This window comes from Medicago sativa, chromosome 2 (assembly GCF_051527215.1).
Source record: "Medicago sativa cultivar Bolivia chromosome 2, Bolivia_mono, whole genome shotgun sequence".
Lineage (NCBI taxonomy): Eukaryota > Viridiplantae > Streptophyta > Magnoliopsida > Fabales > Fabaceae > Medicago > Medicago sativa.
In genome coordinates, this window is record NC_140750.1 from 58,859,092 (window position 1) to 58,880,109 (window position 21,018).

Here is a 21,018-nt window from a genome sequence, read left to right on the forward strand (position 1 = left end):
CAAGAAGATGGATTGAAGTTTGGACATCCATAACCAGACTAAAGTTTGACGATAGTTTGCTTGGTTCTAAGAAGAAAAAGATGCAAAAGGAACAGTTGTGAATTTTGTTGAAAAAGTGCTTATTCACTTCACTAACTCGAGCATCCAAAGTTTCTCTCTTTTCTTAACTAGTCATCAATATGATGGATCTCAGATGAGTGAATGGATTTCCTTTATCTTCGAAAGGAGAGTTCAAAAGCTTCATATTCAGTATGCTGATATTGAATATATCCATTTAATCAATTCAATGTTATTGTCTCTTCATTATTGAAACTTTTGTTTTCATTCTCTATCTTATGAACTTAATGAGCTCAATATGATTTTATGGTGAGTGAGAGGACAAAATTGAAATTTGATTATTTTTAATCTACAAGTTTATTAAGTGATAACTTGTACTTTTTTTTCCTTTTAAATTTTCAAACACTTATTGGGTAGAGGGTGTCCATTGGCTCAACAATAATACTACACTTTTGTGATTGTTCTTTTTCTATCATGAAAGATTTAAACATAAAAAATATTTCTGACTATATAAAATAAAAAATTATTACCTCAGTGAGTGTGGTAAAGGGACAAATATGACTTCAATGTAGTTAGGAGGCATTTTAATCAATGCTAAAAATATTTAATTTGTGTAAAGAAAACTCGAGCTTTATCTATAAAAAGTGATCAAATCCTTTTCTATTTGTTACATGCAAAGGGAGGAATACATGGCTAAACTTATGAAATTTGTTTATTTTATGATTCACTTACTTTCACTATTTCTTGTAGCAACGAGCGATGGCCGTAAGCCGTTTTCCCTTAATTTTAAATTTTCTTCTTTACTGCTTACATAATATTCCAAACCCTTTTATTGGTAACATTATTTTTTTTTCATCACAGCAATTCATCATTGTCGCAATGACGATGAATGTGAAAGGCAAGTTACATGTAAACGTCCTCAGGTTGAACGGTGTATGTATTACAAATGTTACTGTATCTAAATGATCCAATAATTCCTTGGAGTACAACACCAAAACAAGTTAAGCAATTCCCTACCAGGAAGAAGGATTTCTTAAACTTGCAAAATATCTAATAAATATGGCTCTTGATAAAATATTACATGATATGTCATTTATAAATTATGTTGGCATCCAATTACAAAATTTATTTTGCTTTGATTCTTACTTTACTAATTTTATGTACCATACAGTTATTTGTTTCTACTATTAGATTATGTTAATGATATGAAATAAAGCCATAACTTTTAGAAGGTATGGCCTCGTGTCTAAAGGGTGGAGAATATATAAAAAAATAAAATAAAATAAAACATTTTTTTAGCATAATGGTAACGTGTTTGAAAAAAAATATTTTTGAAAACATTGTACAAAGAAGCCTAATTTCATTATTGAACAACATAGATCATGAAATTAAGAAATAAAAATTATAATAAACAACGTACTTATTGATTTAGGAAATCAACCAATATTGTTCATTTTACAACAAAATGTTCAAACTAGATGATTAAGATGAATCATGATACAATACCAAACAAATACGATAAATTAAACTGATATATACACCAAAAAATTATTTCAAAGATAATTTATCAATCTTACCTCACAATCACAAGACTTGATTTACACTTTTGTGTCAAATTGAACCATATTACACATAAAGAATGTGCATTTTATTTTACAAATTTATACACAGAATCTACAAAATTACCAAAGTAAGAGAAAATGTTTTTTTTTGTTTTAATTTTCTTTGATTAGGATTTTCTTATCTTAATCTTAATCTTAATCTTAATATATATATAAATGTTAAACAGTTGCAAGCAACCCTGATTAACCCTAATCCTGCCTTTTTTTAGGGTTCTGAAAAATATTTATGAAAAAAATCCCTCCAGAGATTCGAACCCATGCCATGAAAAAATCCCTCCAGAGATTCGAACCCATGCCATGTTGGATACTTCAAAGCATTTTAACCACCAAGCCACTTGCTGATTTTGTGATAGCATTTGGCTTCCACTACATGATATCCAATATTAAACTCCCTTTTCAAAAAACCAATTAATTCCTTTTCTTTTTTATCAAACAGTTTCGAACCCTTTTTTCTCCTTTCTCCTTCGCAATCTAAATCCAAAAGTCTACGGGTTTTCAACCATTTCTTCCTCATTTTTCCTACAACATATGTCTTGAAAAATGAAAATGTAGGTGACCTTTTAGGCTTATATGGTTGAATCACTTGATATGTTTCTCATACTAACTTTATACAGTAACTTTTTTCCTTTGATGTGTATTTTGAACTATTTAATTAGCTCATTGTTTAAATTTTGCTCATTGTTTAGATTTTGTATGACGAGTTGCAACTTCGGTGCATTTTATTCATTGTAGTCTTTATTGAAATGTTATACATAATATATTTAAACATGTCGACAACTAATAATATAGTAAACCTGATTCTTATATATGAAAATCGAAACAAACCCGTGCATCGCACGGGTTAGGGTCTAGTTCATACAAAACAAAGTAAAATTGAGTGAAACAAAATTATGTGAAGTGTTGAAGGAAATAAAGAACACAATGATTTATAGAGAAATGGTAGAAACACTCTCTTTCTATTTTTCTATTGGGTGAAACCCATGTGGGTATCACCACTTTAGTGAAATTCATTTTCAATGTGTGGCACCCACATAGATTTCACCCAATACAAGAGTGAGTATTAGAGAGAGTGTCCATAACACTCCTCGTGATTTATATTGGTTTGGCTATAATGTCCTTGCTAACAAACTACGTCTTATTCCATTGCAAAGAGAAATAAAGTTACTTCTATTATTGCACACATACAGTTTGAAGGTGAGAAAAACACAAGAAGGGAGAGGGTTGAATTGTGTTAGTTTTTCTTTTTAACTAAGCCCAGAGTTTAGAGTCTGATAGAGTTCAGAGTATGAAACAATTTTCAGAGTTAAGTGCAGCGGATAACTAAAGAGATAGAGAAAGAAGAAAGAGACTGATAGACTTTTAGCAAGTGTACTAAATATGCATCGAAGTAATAAAATTTATAAGTTCGTATCCACAGGGGCTGTTTCAATTTCTACTCGGCAAAATCGTTAAAATAAAGGATTTAAAAAATAGCGAGTATGTAGAGCATATATTTGATTGAGTTCAATAGGAAATAAAAAATCAAAATAAATGGTTTTGGAAATTATAGAGATAAAAAGTGATCAGGTCTTTCGAATCAATTAATTATCGCTGTTTGGTAAATTGCACCTAGTCTCTACAATTATTCTCCTAGACTCACGACAAATTAACAAAATAGTTTTGATCAATCCCTTGACTCAGAACACACTTCTAAAGCTACAACACCCTAATCCCTTAGGTGAGTTCGTAACCGTTGAAGGCTTTATGAACGTTAATTTTTATGTCATAACCTAACAATCATCTATCCCTAGACTGACCCGTTAGATTAACCAGAATTATTAGATCCAATTCAATAGCTAGGGTCAGTAGTCAATTGATATTTGAATTCAGTTTATATATGATCAGTATACAAAAAGCATTAAGAGCAAACAATTATGAATAAAACTAGGATTATAATTGTATTGAAAAGAGTTCATACAATCACATGGTTCAAACAGCTCCAATTAAAATCATCTCAGACCTAATCAAAGAAATTAGCTAGACATAGCAAATGAATAAAAAACACGAATAAAAGAAATTACAAACATAGATGTTTTGCTTTTCTTCGATCCTGGTGCCTTCTATTTCTTTGTGTATGCGCAGCTTCTGTCCTCCCACAATTATTCACTTCCGTTTCTTCCTTCTCCAGAACCGTGATGTGGGTTTCTATTCCATAACGTGAATGTGCTCCTTTTCTGTACTGTGCGCAACCTTTATAACAATTGCCAATCCTTCTTTTTATTCTCGGGTCAACCAAGGCAGATTTGGGTCAAAGGCCCATTCCATTATTTTCTCCTTTCTCACTTATGCATCACGTTGCTTGAATATATATGTAAGGAGACATGCTAGTTTTTGTCTATTTCAAAGCCAATGAAACACATTTTCTTTTCTTCAATGGTCTGCCACGTTGTGGCTCTTTTTGTTGGTCATTTAGCCACCATTAGTGCTAATAGATGATAATAATATACTCTTTGATTCAATAAATTAAAAACAACTATTTATTTAAAATGACCTTAACTTAAATACTAAACTAATAATAATAGACTAAAAACTTAATTAAAAAGACTCTAAAAATAGTGAATGACTGACTGTCATCAGAGACACAAGCAATTATCCTGGTTTCCTTCCACAATTCGGAGGTAGTCCAGTCCCCCCTTGCACTTTGTTACTAATTTTGGACCTAAAAATACTTGCTCAAAAATGTCTTTTCTCTGATAGGTGTCAATTATTATTGAAAGATTGCTAATTTGCTATTGTTTTACACTGATATTTTACTCTGTTTTATCTCCCAATTCAGCTCTAAAAATCTTTTAAACTGTGTATTTGTCTATGTTTTCTTGCATTTCAAGTCATCCAAAAATATTTTTCTTGCATTTCAAGTCATTTGAGTTTGTCTCTGATCAATTGCATATTTCTCTGCATTTTATTTCAATATTATTTGCAAAATTCATGAAAGAGGGTATTTTAGTCATTTCCTGCATTCAAACTCATTTTAGCCCTTGAAAATTGTTTGAGTCTTTTCAATTGGTTTGTATAAGTCCTTGTTTCAATCTCATGTTAAAATCCATTTCAAAAATTCCATTTGAGTCATTTTGGGCCAATTTAGTCCCTGAGGGCATTTTAGTCATTTCATGTGTTAAAACTCCTTTTAATCCCAAAAAATTGTCTCTGAGCCTTTTCAATTTGTTTGCATAAATCTTTGTTTCATTTCATGTCAAAATCCATTTCAAAATTGCATCTGAGACATTTTGAGTCAATTTAGTCCCTAGGGGCATTTTGGTCATTTCACATGAAATTTTGACAGAGAGAGGTTACTTTGAAGTACCTCATTTATGTAGTTGGTTCATTTTAGTCCGTTTGTTGATTTTATTTTTTGGTTTCACTTTACGTTTATTTCAAGTTACCAATTTTAACAAATTTTATTATTTTCCTTTTAGTCCTGAAGTTTCTAATAATTGCATTTTTAGTCTTTTTTTTATTTTTTTAGTTTTGCAGTTTGGTCCTTTAGTTTCAGAAATTGCAGATCAGTCCTCAAGTTATTTCGGTCCAAGTTTAGTCCAGGAACATGTGGCAGTATCCTATTGGGCAGAGGGCACACTTGGCACCTATAAAACAGTGCCAACTCAAGTCAAAGTCAGAGAATCACCATTCATTCATTGCCACATCACACAAACACATTTACCCATCTCTCTCCAGAATCAAAGGGATCGAACTCAGAAAATTCACAAGAACACGATGAAGGTTTGAAGAAATCTTCATACCCTAACCATTTCTCCAGAACCACAATTCATCCAAAACCTCTCGGATTCGCACCAATTCTCATCAATTCCATCACAAACGAACTCGATTCAGCAATCATTCCATCAAATCAGTTTCGAATTCATCATTTTCTACAAAGTTCAACATCACAGAGTTCGACTCGAGTTCGTTACTATTCGTAACAAACTCAAATCAAATCAAAAGTTCACAGAAGCAAGAGAAGGAAGAGAAGAGGTTCAAGAACCGATTTATTTTCAGTTTTCGAAGCTTACCAGAAGAGGAGCAACTGAAAAGCTTTCTTCTTCTTTCATTCGTCTCACCACCGATCTAAACACAGGTATCAAACTTTTCTGCCTTTCTGATAGAGCCAAACCGCAAGTGCACGGTCTATCGAAGTAATAGTAGTAAAAGAGTATCGTTCCGCTGTTATGAATTCGATTAACTTTTAGAGAATGATTAGAAAAGAAGAAAGATTATAAAAAGGGAGGTTTAGTTGCTGAAGGTAAATAACAATAATAATAATAAAAGAGCCTTGGGATCGTTGGTTCATCATAATAACGAATCCTTCACAAGCAAGCCTTAAACTTATAATTATGCGTTAATCTTAATTTCTAAGGACAAGTTTCTCTTTAGCATATCACAGCTTCTCTCGAAGTCAGTGAGTGTATCCCTCCAACAACCACACCTATTCTCATGGGTGATTGCCTTTGGGACCCTTGAAGATCGAAACTTTATGTGTCCCAAGGTTTGCTAGACTATTCTCATGTTTCGCAAACCTTGTCTAAATTCACTTGTTCGGATATCAAAGCTCCGCGTTCGCTTTATGAATTGATATCTGTGATGATGAATTAACCATTATCAAACCCTCCGCGTTCGCTTCCACAGTTTGATAATAATTAATTCATGTTAAAACGGTGAATTCAGATAAGAAATTAAGGTAACATATAATTAGGGTTTAAGGCTTGGCTTGATCCGGATTACGTCATTAGACTTATCCAACAATCCCTAGACAAAGAAGTCTACTCACTAACGTTCATTGTAGACATGGGGGAAGAAGAGAGAAAGCAATAAAGTAAAAGAACAATAATATAAAAGTGAACTTTTATTGCAAGAACAAAAGATGAATGTTTATGATGGAGTGCTACTCTATTTATAGCTTTACAATTGACTTAAAATCTAAGCAACTATAAGGGCAAAGCAGTAAAACTACAACAGAGTAACTTGGGCTTGAAGAAAAGCAGCAAAAGAGTATCCTGGAGGGTGGCACAGCCGTGCCACATGTTGGCACGGGCCGTGCCAAGCTTCTGACTTGGTAGAGACATATTTTTGTCTCGTATCTTCGTATTCTTGTACTGTATTTGCTCCAGTCCTCTTTCTTTTGCTCCAAGACACCTTCCACCATATATTCGTTTCTAAAATAAAATAAAAAGCAATTTAAAGTAAAATATTCAAAAAGGAAATAAATATGCAATAAAATAAAATCAAATCTAAATAAAACTAAACTAAATAAAGCATTAAAATAGACTAATTTATGACTCATCACTTTCCTTTCACTGTTCCTTCACAAATCTAAGTTCTTGCTTCGTATGTGTTTGTTGTTACAGATCGACGTAGATCAGAGTGTTTAGAATCATTACTTTTCAAAAAAATTTGTAAAAAAGGATTTAATAAAAAAAAATCATTAAAACCGTGAAGAACTTCCCTGATCTATGCCGATTTACTTGTCTTCTTTGATTTCTGGGTTCAAATTCGAGTTTAGGACGAAGAAAGGAGGTTTTTGGGATCTCTGGTGCGGCGGCGCCGCCCTGTTGGGCCGGCAGCCACCACGCCGGCGTCCTCAAGCTCGTCGGAGAAGACGAGGGGGTGTTGCAGACTCTCTCTCTCTTCTTTTCGTTCTAGAGAGAGAAGCAACATGGGGAAATGAAGTTCTCTTCATGTTTCTTGCTTATATACTTCCCTGTAATTCCATGCGCGCTAGTACATGTTTCATACCATGCTCCCTCGCCTTCAGGATCGCAGGATCTATGGTTTGATCCAATTGGATCAATCATACGGTTCCTGTTCATCCTGTATGGACCTGGATCTTGCTTGTGGGCTTGGGCCTTTGTCCCCTGCGTTTTGATAATTGTTTTTGCTGCTTACACACTGTTTCTTGCTATATGAACCTCCTGCTATGTCAATTTTCCATGAAAAAGTTCTAATAAAATTCATGTATGTTTCTTGTTAGTTTTGTGATATTTTTGTGATGATTTTGCATATTAAAAAAAAATTGATAAAAAATAATGTGATGATTTTCTTGCTATTTTGTGATATTTTATATTAAAAACTTGTGAAAAGTGCATGTTCTTGATCTCTAATCATGATACATGATATTGATTTGTGAAGTGTGAATTTGTAATGAATTTCTTGCTGTTTTGAAGTGTTTTTACTGCATGTGAATATATTGTGTGTGTTTACTTGTTTTGCAAGCTTTGTTTGTGAATAAATAAATGAAGAGTATGTCTAATTGTCTCCCAAAAATGCTCATTGTGATACATGCTTTTAATTCTCTTTGCAAAACCTGAATTTATGCCTTTGAAATTGTGTTGGATTGTGAGGATTATAAATCATGTGAACTTGGTATTTTTGTGATGATTTTGGGCATTTTCTTGATTTGTTTTTACTTGTTTTTTGTGATATTTTCTTACTTTTGTTATATGCCAAGACTTAGAATGTAAAGACCTTAGGGATTTTGTATTTTTTCCTTATGCTTTTTTTAAAATTCTTGCAAGACCATAGCATGTAAACTAGGGTATATGTAAAGGACAATGGACTCTAATGATGTACACCGACACATGCACCCACATCACATGGATACTTTAGATGTATGCTTAGGGAATGTATGCTTTAGATGTATGTTTAGGAATCACGATTCTTAGAAAAATCCTCTTTTCCAAAAGACATGAACAACTTCACTCAAATAATTTTCCAAAGAAACCTTGGGATCAAAATCCCATTGAATTTTCCCTTTATTTTCTTAAACAAAGACTTCAATGAATTCTAATAATACTTAGACCTTTTTGCAAAATAACTAATTCCACCTCACATTTTCCAAATCTTATGCCCTTTAGGCCTCTCTCTCTTATTCTTCAAAATTCCATTTTCAAAATTAAAATCAACCAACAAAAACAAAAACATTTTTTGGAAGAGAACTACATGGAGTTTGATCCCTTAAAAAGGTATGTAGGCAAGAAGTCAAAACTTCTCCAAGTCCAATAAAACAAAGATTCAAACACCTTCTTCTCCCTCCAATTCTAGGCTTAGTAAACTCTTAAGTGTAAATATCATTTTTCAAATAGCATTTAAAAATAAAGCGCGCGCGTAGAAAGTGAAGACGGTTCCTATAGGATACTATAGTCGTTATGGGTGCCTAACACCTTCCCGTAACGAAAACAACTCCCAGACCTCGATTCTCAAGGGTTTTTCTTGTTTTTCCCTTCCCAAGAAAAAATGAGATATCAAAGGTTAAAAAGGTTCAAACTTAATCAATGTTTGACACCCGAAAACCAAGATAAAACACACTTCCAAGGAGATTTTTCACTATAATCACACAAGATTACAAATGCTCAAGGACACAACCAAGAGACTTCAAATGCTCAAGCACACAAGCATGAGACTTCTTATGCTCAAGCAGAAAAGCAAGAGACTTCCTAACAAACAGATTACAAAGAATAAGCTTGGTTGAACACTATATACAATCAGTGGTGTTCACAATACAAAACAGTTCAGACTCTAAGACTTCAGAATTTCTAAGATATGAAAGTTTATAAGAAATTCTAAGTGTTTTGATGCACAATGATTTTGATAAGAGTTTTGGCACACGTAAAAATATTGCAGAGTCTCTATTAATCTTTAAGTCTTCATTTCTTTATATAGAGGCATGAGAGAGACATTGTAAAGGTGCCAACACATCAAAGAGTCGTTGGAGAAGTTTGCTCAATCAACATTGATTTGTTGCTTGATTTGGTTAATGTCCTATGAAGAAATGTATTTGAATCCTATCCTTGATGAAGAATTAACAGTTCCAATCCAGTAGAGACACGACTGTAGATTTGTACTATGCATATGGAAATGATGGAATAGTGGAGGTAGTGGTTGTACAATTGTACTATTGTCCTTCACTGACCTTTTCTTTGATAATAAGCATCCAAAGCATTCCATTTCTTCAGAATCATCGTTGCTTCAGTCTTCTAATTCCCTAGGCATCCTGGACCACAGAAACTGTCGGTACATTGTGGACCATATGAAAAAAATCATGTTCCGGACTGTATAATCGGAAATGTCCCCCACCCCACAGAAGGTGCGTAGCTTCCTTCATTTTGGCCCATTGTCGTAAAAATTTGAATTACATAATCCGGAAACCATGGAAGTACTTCGGATTATATAATCTTAAATGTGTTAGTTTCTTTTGGAAGGTGTTCTGCACCATAAGAAACATGTTTTCAAAAGTTTTTACCAGTATTAATGGCTGTTAAAACTCCTTTGAACACGTTTTTTGACCAAAATAATAAGGGAGTTACAATCTAGGCAAAATTTTGTCCTATAAATAACCTCCAAGCCTTAACATTTCTTCACTCCCTCTCCTCCTCTTTCTTCTACGCACAATGTGTTTCCATCATTGACCTTTCATAAAAGAGAGGCTGCTTTGGAAACTCAGGGATTATATGAACGGTCAACGAAGAAGACACCGCGCTACAAAGAAGCACAGTCTGTCTGGGTGCAAGGTTGGTTTGTTTGGGTGCAAGGTTGACCATCAAGGTCTCTTTCGCCCTGGAAACAAACCTTACCCCATTTGTTCCTTTATTTTTGTTTATATATGCATTTATTTTATGAATTTTACATCTAAACAATATAAAATAAAGCAAAACATTGTTGAAATTCTGGTAAATGGGATTTCCGGATTATATAATTCGAAAATTTCTGAGAAATATACTATTCGGATTATAAAATCCGAAAGGCTATTTTGTAATTTTAGAGGGAGAGCGAGAATTTAAGAGTGTGGAAAAAGTAATAGTCTAAATTTTGTGAAGTTGTAGCTTTTATTATTCATTTTGATGGAGTCAATGATCCTTCATTCATATGCTGCATAAACTTCTCCAAATCACATTGTTAAGGTTTGTTCTTATTCTTATTATTTAATTTTGAAAAGTTTTATGTTAGCTACTACAAACTGAATTTATGTTGAAAGAAAGTTTTTTTTTTTTTTTTTACTAATGTTGAATGGGAGTTGTATCTTGATCTTTTTCTTTTCGTAATCTATAATAATTTATTATTTATTGTCATTCTCACTTATTCTATGTCTAACTCTTTCTTGCCTTGCATGCTTAGAAGGGAAATTCAAGAGTGGTTTTTCTTTGCATTATGTATTCAATTTTAAAATTTAAATGATGGGAGCTTTAGGGACAAATTTAAACATCAACCCAGAAATTGTAAGGTATAAGTTTGACACCGGTTTATAATTTGAATTAATAAAGCCTAACTTTTAAAGTAAGTGTGTAAGTATAAGTTGAAGATTTTTGTCAAAATAAAAAAAGTAATCTGAAGACTGTTAAAGTTTGTTAGTTAAACTGTTAAAGTTTGTTAATGTTACTCTAACAATCTCCGATCTACCACTAATAAAAAAATGATGTTCCTCAATTAGAATCATTGTTGTTGCTCATATAACTATTCGATGTGGGACATTCAGCAATGCTTGAGGTTACGGACACTTTTTTTTATCCTTATAGATTCGTCATTAACTAAATATCATTAATCACTTGAGCTTAAACTACTTGTTTATCGACTTATGGTTACATATGATACAATAGATTTGTTTCATTACAACATAGTATCTGAACGCTGTCGTTTATTGTGAATCAGGTACCTTGGTAGGTAGTCATAGATTCGAACAATGCAACTATAAAAGATGAAACAAAGCACCTTCCATCAAGGGAAACAACAGTAAGACAAATTAGAGACATGACTAGCACTTTACATGAGAGCATTCTTGGTCACATCCTATCTTTCATTCCAATTGTAGATGCGGTTAACACTAGCGTCTTATCAAGAAGATGAATTGAAGTTTGGAAGTCCATAACCAGTCTAAAGTTTGACGATAGTTTGCTTGGTTTGAAGAAGGAAAAGATGCAAAAGGAACAGTTTGTGAATTTTGTTGAAAACGTGCTTATTCACTTCACTAACTCGAGCATCCAAAGTTTCTCTCTTTTCTTAACTAGTCATCAACATCATGCATCTCAGATAAGTGAATGGATTTCCTTTATCTTAAAAAGAAGAGTTCAAAAGCTTCATATTCAGTATGCTGATAACGTTTTCCTTCGTTCAAATTCACTTTTTCGCTGCAATTCTCTAGTCGAATTGACGCTTCAAATGAGATGTACACTTAGTATAACCATATCCGTTTGTCTCTCAAATCTTAAAATATTTAGCATATCTGGGATTAAATTAGTGAGTGATTCGTCCACTTGTTCAAAAGATATAACTCTCAATTTCACGATTATCAAAGTGTTTGAAGCTAGAGGGTGTGAATGGCCAACAACACAGAACATTAGTTTACAAGTACCTTTACTTGAGAAGTTTTCCATAGCAATATGGAACCGTCATTCAAATGAATCATGTAAATTTGCCATCAAAGTTTATAGTCCGCTCCTAACGGATTTCTTTTATGAGGGTGATCTTGAACAGGATATCATTCTGTGTGATTCATCGTCTGTTCGTAATGCTTCTGTTGTGATTGTTGTTGATGAATATAAAAAGAACAGAATGGAAGAACTTGGTTTTCGAGCATATAATCTTTTAAGGCAAATCGATGAAGTGGAACGACTGAAATTATTGTTTTACAAGGTATGTTTTTCTTTTATCATATATCAAATGCCTATCGTCTTGAAAGTTGAACAAAAAGAATCTCAGAATTTGAATAAAATTTCCCTTGTCCTACAGGTTCTAAAGCATGGTAAAGATATTTTCATCAATCTGCCTGTCTTTGGAATGTTAACTTATCTGCAACTAAATGAGGTCACTGGTGAAGCTTTGTTGCAATTACTCCACAATTCTCCAATTCTTAATACTCTTGTTTTACTTAATGTAAGTTTAGTTACTCTTGCCTTTTGTTCAAAGAAATTCAATGTCTTGTTTATTGTTTAGTGTTGTTTAGATTGACATATTTGAGCTTATCTACTAGTATAAACACTTGTGAGACCTTCTTCACAAAAATTAACACTTGTGAGCTTATTTTATAAGCGCTTAATTAAGTTGTTTATCCAGAAAGGGTCTTTGTTAAATATATCAAAAACTAATTTAAATGATAGAAAAACTCATGACACACAAATTTCGGGGAGTAGCTGATTTAGACAAAGATGTCTCTACTTCTGCAATGGTACCTCACTGCTTTCTGTCAAGCTTCAAAGTATTTCAGTTTAAAGGATTTAATGCGAACGAGCATGATCTTTGTCTTGTGAGATTTGTGTTGGAAAATGCAGCAATGTTGGAGAAGATGATGATATCGCTGACTTTTTGGCTGCGGTATGCAGATATCGATTTGGAAAATGTTAAGGAGCAGATACTTTCATTACCAAAGTGTTCTAACAATTGCAAGATAGAATTTTCTGATATCAGTAGTTCCTAAAGATTTTAAAACACGATACAAATAATTGTGCTGCAACTGTATAATGTATCTAGTGTATTGCTTTACTACATTATAGCAATACAAAATGCAAGAGGTTTCTCTTTTTGCTGTTGGTTTTATAGTAGTGATTTATTTATCATTAGAATGTAATTTAGAATGTTACTGTATCCTGTTTTATATTGTAATGATAAGTTTAGTGATAATTGAATTGTATCACAACAAGAAAAAATATAAGGAAATCTGTGTCAGTATAACTTTGTATCAGTATTCATACTTAGCATCTTAAATTCTTCATTGAATCAGATGGAACAATAACAGAACCTAAAATCTAGATGGGGTACATTTGGTTGTGTGAATCCCAAGGACGAGGGTTGGGAGTGATAGCCGGTTCATGAGGCATGTTCAATGAGCGGCTTCTAACATGCATTTAGACAAAGTGTCAAATGATTGAACCAAATTCACTTTGGAATGAGAGGAAACCAGGGGCCATGCAGATATGGAATGTACGCCATTAAAATACTTATAAAAATGAAATTGTAATACCTATACATAGGAGCTTTATGACAAATTTAAAAAAGAGGAGGTGGACCGAAATGTGTTAATAACATATAAAAGAGGAGGTGGACCGAAATTTGTTAATAACATATAACATATATTTAGTATTAATTTTTTTTGAGTAAAATCCATCGATAATTATCTCTTACTTTAACAACCTCCAATACACCAACCAAATAGGAAAGGTTGCTCTTCACTGATAATTGTTGTTCAGATCATATAGTTATTCGATGTGGGACTTTCAGCAATGCAACCTTTGGGGTTATGGGCACCAGGGCCGTCCCTATAAAACTGGATGCTCGGCTCTCGTAGTAAAAATAGGCCCCCTAATAAAAAAAACGCACAATTTTTTTAAAAGATTAATCTTCTATTTAAATTGAAAATAACACTCGTATAATGGTTATTAGCCACCGAAATTAAAATTAGCAATTATTTTTACTAAAGACGTGCTTGTTAATGGAAATAGATGATAAAAAATTCAAGATATATAGTAGTTTTCTACATTCATAGATAACTCTGAAATGCATTTTAAATTGTAATGGCCTAGTAGTTGTGAATGTAACCGAGACTTTTTTATTTGGTTCAAATTCACACAAATGCTCGGGTCGTTGAACCTCAAGACCGATGACTCAAGTGCATTTTATTTTACTACTAAACTATTCCAAGATATCTATTGATTTTTTATATTTTATTTTATATACCTAACACTTTTGAGTGCTATATTAATTTTCTTTTTTGAGGCTCCTAAGATTGAGAGGCTCGGCACCGTAGCTCACCTTGCACATGCCAAGGGCCGGGCCTGATGGGCACCTATATTTTTTTTGTCATATCTTTGGTTTTCACGGGAAAGGGAGTCTGATAATATGGGGTTCGGCCATGAGGTAAGTAATATTAGCCATAGATTGTTCCAACAAGGATCTGAACTTACATTTCTTTCGAACGATTCGTCATTAATTAAATATCATTAATCACTTGAGCCTAAACTACTTGTTTAGGTTATGGTCTTATATGGTTACATATGATACAATAGATTTGTTTCATTACAACATATTATCTTAACACTGTCATTTATTGTGAATCAGGTGCTTTACTTGAAAGCATTCTTGGTCACATCCTGTCTTTCATTCCAATCGTAGACGCGGTTAGCACTAGCGTCTTATCAAGAAAATGGAACCGTTTGTGATGCATCTCAGCATCCAAAGTTTCTCTCTTAGCTTAACTAGTCATCAATATGATGCATCTCAGATAAGTGAATGGATTTCCTTTATCTTAGAAAGGAGAGTTCATGAGGATGTTCAATGAGCGGCTTCTAACATGCTTTTAAGCAAAGTGTCAAATGAATGAACCAAATTAGTTTAAATATTCCTAAATTCCTTTCTGCAAAGAAATGAGACCCTGACTTTGGAGACAGAGAAAATAGGGATCTGGGAAGCATTTTATTATCACCATGGTAACACTTAATAAATGGAATTTAGTTCATCTTTCAAAACTGGCACAATTTACAATGATGTATCTTCACCTATTTTAAATCTTAACACACTCGGAAACCAATACATAATTTATAGCAGAACATTAATTTGAATCTTCAAGCACTTCTGCTTCAAATAAAATTATTTATGGAATGTCCTTATTGCGCTAAGTACTTTGGTTCAAACATAGGTGATCAACATGACAAGATGCAATGCAAAAAAGTGCATGTTTGTTTTGTTTATACACTGAATAGATCTTGATCGTGCGGCAAGATCGAAGCTTGAGTTTGTTGCTTTTTGAAGTCACGGTAGAATGACATTGAGACGCGATGCCTCTGCGAAGAAGACGGTTTCCAAACATAAGCTAATTCACAATAATAAGAAACATAATAACCAAAATTTCAAGTACCTGATAAATTATCTGTTGAGAGTCCTGCTTTGCATTGCATGAGATACGACCTAAAAATATGTTTACAAGCGACAAGTATATCTTATCATACAAGTAGAGTTAATTACTGGGTTGAGTCATGACCAACTCGAATTCTAAAATTATCAAATAGTCATAAATAGATATGACATTTTCTCATCTAGATTCTTACCTTTTTTGGTGCTGATCATAGTTGGTCAGTAGAGAAACTTTGCTGAGATAACTTCACATATCACCAATTTTTCTTCTTACATATTCAACTATTACTAGCCACTCACATTAAATACTAAAGTTAGAAATAAGCACCATGTTTTGTTTGTGTGCTCCTTCTCTCTTCATTGTTCTGTTCAAGTACTTCATTGATTCAATCCTTCATTCATATTCAAACCCCAGTACTTAATTCAACTATCTGATTCCATGGACTGACCTTCAAATAAAATGTTTCATATCAATTTTCTAGTGTTTATTCCAATGTTTTAAAAACCGAACCAGACATTGAACCAACGAGACCTCCAAATCATAGTTCGACTCGTACAAAGGTCTAGTTCGGTTTTTAAGATAGTGGTTCATTCTTTTTCAAATTTTTGAATAAGTACTCACATAATGATCATTTAAAAGGAATGGTCAAACAAAGAATGGAAGAGACCATCATATGAACTAGTTTCAACTTTGAAAAAGAATATAGAGTGAAAGTGCATGTGTGTGTATGCAATATGCATAGGTGAAAACATTGAGAACCTATGAAGCACGGACAATGACACGGACACAAGACACCACACGGATAATAATTTGAAAAAATGACATAATTCAGTATAATTATAGGTGTCGTGTCAGAGTCAGTGCTTCATAGTTGAGAACACATTTGAAAGATTTCTTGTATAGTAGTGTTTAAAATGAAGGATTTGATTCTGAAGTGTGACTAGAACAGAACAGTGAAGAGTAGAGTAGCAAACATGCAAAACAAGGTGTTGAATTTCATGTACACATAAAGTGAATGGCTTGTAATAGGTAACCATGTGAAAGAAGATTAAGTGTGAGACAAAAACAAGTTGAACAAGTTGAGATATATTTATAGAAAGAATGAAAGTGAAAGTATATGACAGTAAGAAGAGAAAGGAAATTGAGGAGAAACTCTCTGTTACAGCTCAATTTCCATCCATCACACGGTATCTCCTTCCAGCTCATAACTTATTGTCATTAATGTACTCATGATGATTCAGCTTCTCTAATGGTCAGTCAATTTGGTAAAGAAAATCGTACTTTCATTGTTTATCTATAATTAATACTTCTCAAATTTAATATTACAAGGGTCTTGTTATCTTAAGGGCACAAGTTAAGGAATTCAAAATTAGAAACTTTTTTATAGAAAACAACAAAATTTTGACTTTTTTAAGTTGAATGCACAATTTTTAAGACAATTATTTCTATTTTGTGTCCCATTGTCTTACATTAAAATGTCAGAGACTAATTTGATATATTTTTAACGATGGATTGAATTGTATCGTGAGAAAATTATGAGAGAACAAATTATGTATTTATTTTAAAATTTAATTTAAAAAATGTAAGAATTGTATTAGTATCATGGTGACCGTTCTCGTGAGCTTAACTCAGTTGGTAGGAACAATGTATAATATTTGCAACTGTGGTTCAAACTCTGACCAACAACAAAAATATCATGGTGACCAAACGAATGTAAGTAGTTTAAGTTCCTTACTTAACTACGTCCTTCAACCTTGATTATAAGCAAAAACTTACTTTCACAAAAACAATTGATTTATCGACATACCCTTCATGGTAATGGTCGTCATCACAACATTTAGTTACATAATTTAGGATATATTTGAAACAATGACTTTAAAATATTCGCCTAAAATATAAGACCAACAAGCCTATATAGTCTTTATTTTTTATTTTTTTTTATAGGTGAGGTCAAAGGGAGTGCGAATTTAGATGATTGATTATAGAGTTTACTATTTGTGATAGACAATTTTTAAATGTATTCCATTACCTCGAACAAAATAGATAGTTGTACACAACATATTTAGCCTATTTTATATAACAAAAAAATCACACTAATATGCAATTTAGAAAAACAAATTAACTTCTATATTTAATTGAAATTGTATACATTAGAGAATTCTAGGAGTAGATGGTGACTACTCTAAAAAACACAAATCATTGTTTTTTAATGAATCCAAAATCTTCGACCTATATTGGGTGAGGCACATGAGATTGTTGAGTGTGAGAATGCTAAGTGATAGTGATAGTACGTGCAAACAATGTCACATGTTATCGACATAAGCTGATTAGACCAACAGTAGACCAAGCCAACTTAAGAATAACTTCCTCAACTACTTATCTTGGAATTTTTTGATGGATATAGCTGAATCCTAAAACACCATGATTGTATTATTTGTATGGTGAGAGACTCCTCCAAGCTTTAAATACATTTTTTTGATCATATCTTATCAAATTAAATGTACGATACTTTAAATACATTTTTCTACATTATGGTGAGAGATCGATGCCCTCCAAATTTTAGTAGTTATTGGATTGGATATGTATTGAGACCATCTTTGAATTTGAATTGGATTTAATATATTTTTTTAACAGTAAAATTTATTTAATAATCAGATCTCTGCTCAAGACGAAGACTTAGGGACTACAAAAAGGCGTCGTATATAGACAAAACATCCAAAATAAACATCATAAAAATACTCAAACATTTAACTAATCCCTACTTTCAACACCCGTGAGGTCACAAGGTGTACTAAGAAGACCCGTCAAACGTTACAATGTGTCCACAAAATAAAACATAAGCATAGGTCAACCGATACCCAAGCAATACAACGGGTCCGACCACCATCTCTGACAATCAAAAACAAAAGTGGCTTTATTAGCCTTCAGGCACCAATAGGAAAGAAACTTAACTTTATCCATCATCTCAGAAATAGATGCATGAATAGTATTAAAAAACCTGTTATTTCTTTCATTCCAAATTAACCAAACACACACAAGTCAAAGAAGCTGGAGGAATGATCGTCGTGCCTTCAAACCTTTTTGAGCTGGGTTAATTACTGGGTTGAGTCATGACCAACTCGAATTCTAAAATTATCAAATAGTCATAAAAAGTAACTAACCTTTTTGAGCTGACTAATACCATAAATAGATATGACATTTTCTCATCTAGATTCTTACCTTTTTTGGTGCTGATCATAGTTGGTCAGTAGAGAAACTTTGCTGAGATAACTTCACATATCACCAATTTTTCTTCTTACATATTCAACTATTACTAGCCACTCACATTAAATACTAAAGTTAGAAATAAGCACCATGTTTTGTTTGTGTGCTCCTTTTCTCTTCATTGTTCTGTTCAAGTACTTCATTGATTCAATCCTTCATTCATATTCAAACCCCAGTACTTACTTCAACTATCTGATTCCATGGACTGACCTTAAAATAAAATATTTCATAACAATTTTTTATCGTTCATCCAGTATTTTAAAAACCGAACCAGACACAGAACCAACGAGACCTCCAAATCATAGTTCGACTCGTACAAAGGTCTAGTTCGGTTTTTAAAATAGTGGTTCATTCTTTTTCAAATTTTTGAATAAGTACTCACATAATGATCATTTAAAAGGAATGATCAAACAAAGAATGGAAGAGACCATCATATGAACTAGTTTCAACTTTTAAAAAGAATATAGAGTGAAAGTGCATGTGTGTGTATGCAATATGCATAGGTGAAAACATTGAGAACCTATGAAGCACGGACACAGACACCGGACATGACACAGATAATAATTTGAAAAAATTACATAATTCAGTGTAATTATAGGTGTCGTGTCGTGTCGGAGTCGGTGTTGGTGCTTCATAGTTGAGAACACATTTGAAAGGTTTCTAGTATAGTAGTGTTTGAAATGAAGGATTTGATTCTGAAGTGTGACTAGAACAGAACAGTGAAGAGTAGAGTAGCAAACATGCAAAACAAGGTGTTGAATTTCATGTACACATAAAGTGAATGGCTTGTAATAGGTAACTATGTGAAAGAAGATTAAGAGTGAGACAAAAAAACAAGTTGAACAAGTTGAGATCTATTTATAGAAAGAATGAAAGTGAAAGTATATGACAGTAAGAAGAGAAAGGAAATTGAGGAGAAACTCTCTGTTACAGCTCAATTTCCATCCATCACACGGTATCTCCTTCCAGCTCATGACTTATTGTCATTAATGTATTCATGATGATTCAACTTCTCTAATGGTCAATTTGGTAAAGAAAATTGTACTTTCATTGTTTATCTATAATTAATACAGTACTTCTCAAATTTAATATTATAATAATATAAAATTTGGAGTAAAGGTTCAAATTGGTCTCTCGAAGTTCTTTCACGACTCAATTCTATGGTTCACGAAAAATAATACTTAAATTAGTCTATGACATTTTTATTAGAGGGACAATTGATCCTTATGTTGATTTTGATTCACTAAAACAGATAAAGTTATTTTGTGTCCCATTGTCTTACATTAAAATGTGAGAGACTAATTTGATATATTTTTAATGATGGATTGAATTGTATCGTGAGAAGATTATGAGAGAACAAATTATGTATTTTTTATTTTTTTTTGAAAGAAAATTATGTATTTATTTTAAAATTTAATTTAAAAATGTAAGAATTGTATCAGTATCGTGGTGACCAAACCAATGTAAGTAGCTTAAGTTCCTTACTTAACTACTTCCTCCAACCTTAATTATAAGAAGAAAAAAAACTTTCTTTCACACTTTTTTTTTTGACAAGAACTTTCTTTCACACTTATTAATTAAGGATGATAGTTAAATATATTTTATTTTCTTCTGATTTCATGTAAAAAAGAAATAAATTTATCGACATACCCTCATGGTAATGGTCGTCATCACAACATTTAGTTACATAATTTAGGATATATTTGAAACAATGACATTAAATATGGATATATTTGTTTTTTTTTAAGGAAAATATGGATATATTTGTTGACATTTGCCTAAAATATAAGACAACAAGCCTATATAGTTTATTTTTTTATTTTTATTTTTTTTATAGGTGAGGTCCGAGGGAGTGCGAATTTAGATGATTGGTTATTGAATTTACTATTTGTGATAGACAATTTTTAAATGTACTCCATTACCTCGAACAAAATAGATAGTTAGACACGTCATATTTTATATAACAAAAAAATCTTAATAATATGGAATTTAGAAAAACAAATAATTTCTGTATTTAATTGAAATTGTATACATTAGGGATTTTCTAGGAGTAGATGGTGACTACTCTAAAAAACACAAATCATTGTTTTTTAATGAATCCAAAATCTTCGACCTATATTGGGTGAGGCACATGAGATGGTTGAATGTGAGCATGCTATGTGAATGTGATAGTGATGGAAAGTTGAAATCTCAAACAATGTCACATGT

At 32.5% G+C, this 21,018-nt stretch overlaps 1 protein-coding gene and 3 long non-coding RNA genes across 4 annotated transcripts; 2 read left to right on the forward strand and 2 right to left on the reverse strand.

Annotated features, from left to right (window-relative positions):
- The first annotated feature begins 306 nt into the window (after nucleotides 1-306).
- Nucleotides 307-1,196, forward strand: LOC146949322 (uncharacterized). The gene is made up of 2 exons (XR_015027218.1): nucleotides 307-822; nucleotides 919-1,196. It is a non-coding gene; the product is annotated as an uncharacterized LOC146949322 (long non-coding RNA).
- Nucleotides 1,197-11,375: 10,179 nt separating this feature from the next.
- LOC146949323 (F-box/FBD/LRR-repeat protein At3g14710-like) lies at nucleotides 11,376-13,347 on the forward strand. The gene is made up of 3 exons (XM_085745383.1): nucleotides 11,376-12,335; nucleotides 12,432-12,579; nucleotides 12,830-13,347. The coding sequence occupies exons 1-3, from the start codon at nucleotides 11,619-11,621 to the stop codon at nucleotides 13,114-13,116; spliced, it is 1,152 nt and encodes a 383-aa protein (XP_085601509.1). The 5' UTR covers nucleotides 11,376-11,618; the 3' UTR covers nucleotides 13,117-13,347.
- A 1,785-nt stretch (nucleotides 13,348-15,132) lies between these two features.
- LOC146949324 (uncharacterized) lies at nucleotides 15,133-15,732 on the reverse strand. Its single transcript, XR_015027214.1, has 2 exons — nucleotides 15,550-15,732; nucleotides 15,133-15,475 (listed from the first exon to the last, which is right to left on the reverse strand). It is a non-coding gene; the product is annotated as an uncharacterized LOC146949324 (long non-coding RNA).
- Nucleotides 15,733-18,168: 2,436 nt separating this feature from the next.
- On the reverse strand, nucleotides 18,169-19,637 carry LOC146949325 (uncharacterized). The gene is made up of 2 exons (XR_015027213.1): nucleotides 18,766-19,637; nucleotides 18,169-18,672 (listed from the first exon to the last, which is right to left on the reverse strand). It is a non-coding gene; the product is annotated as an uncharacterized LOC146949325 (long non-coding RNA).
- Nucleotides 19,638-21,018: the final 1,381 nt, after the last annotated feature.

What these genes read in the sequence shown, in the direction of transcription:
- LOC146949323 (XM_085745383.1), top strand. Translation starts at nt 11,619, where the DNA reads ATGCAAAAGGAACAGTTTGTGAATTTTGTTGAAAACGTGCTTATTCAC. An exon ending in TGAAATTATTGTTTTACAAG is followed by an intron (nt 12,336 to 12,431) that starts GTATGTTTTTCT and finishes CTTGTCCTACAG; the next exon opens with GTTCTAAAGCATGGTAAAGA. An exon ending in TCTTGTTTTACTTAATGTAA is followed by an intron (nt 12,580 to 12,829) that starts GTTTAGTTACTC and finishes AATTTCGGGGAG; the next exon opens with TAGCTGATTTAGACAAAGAT.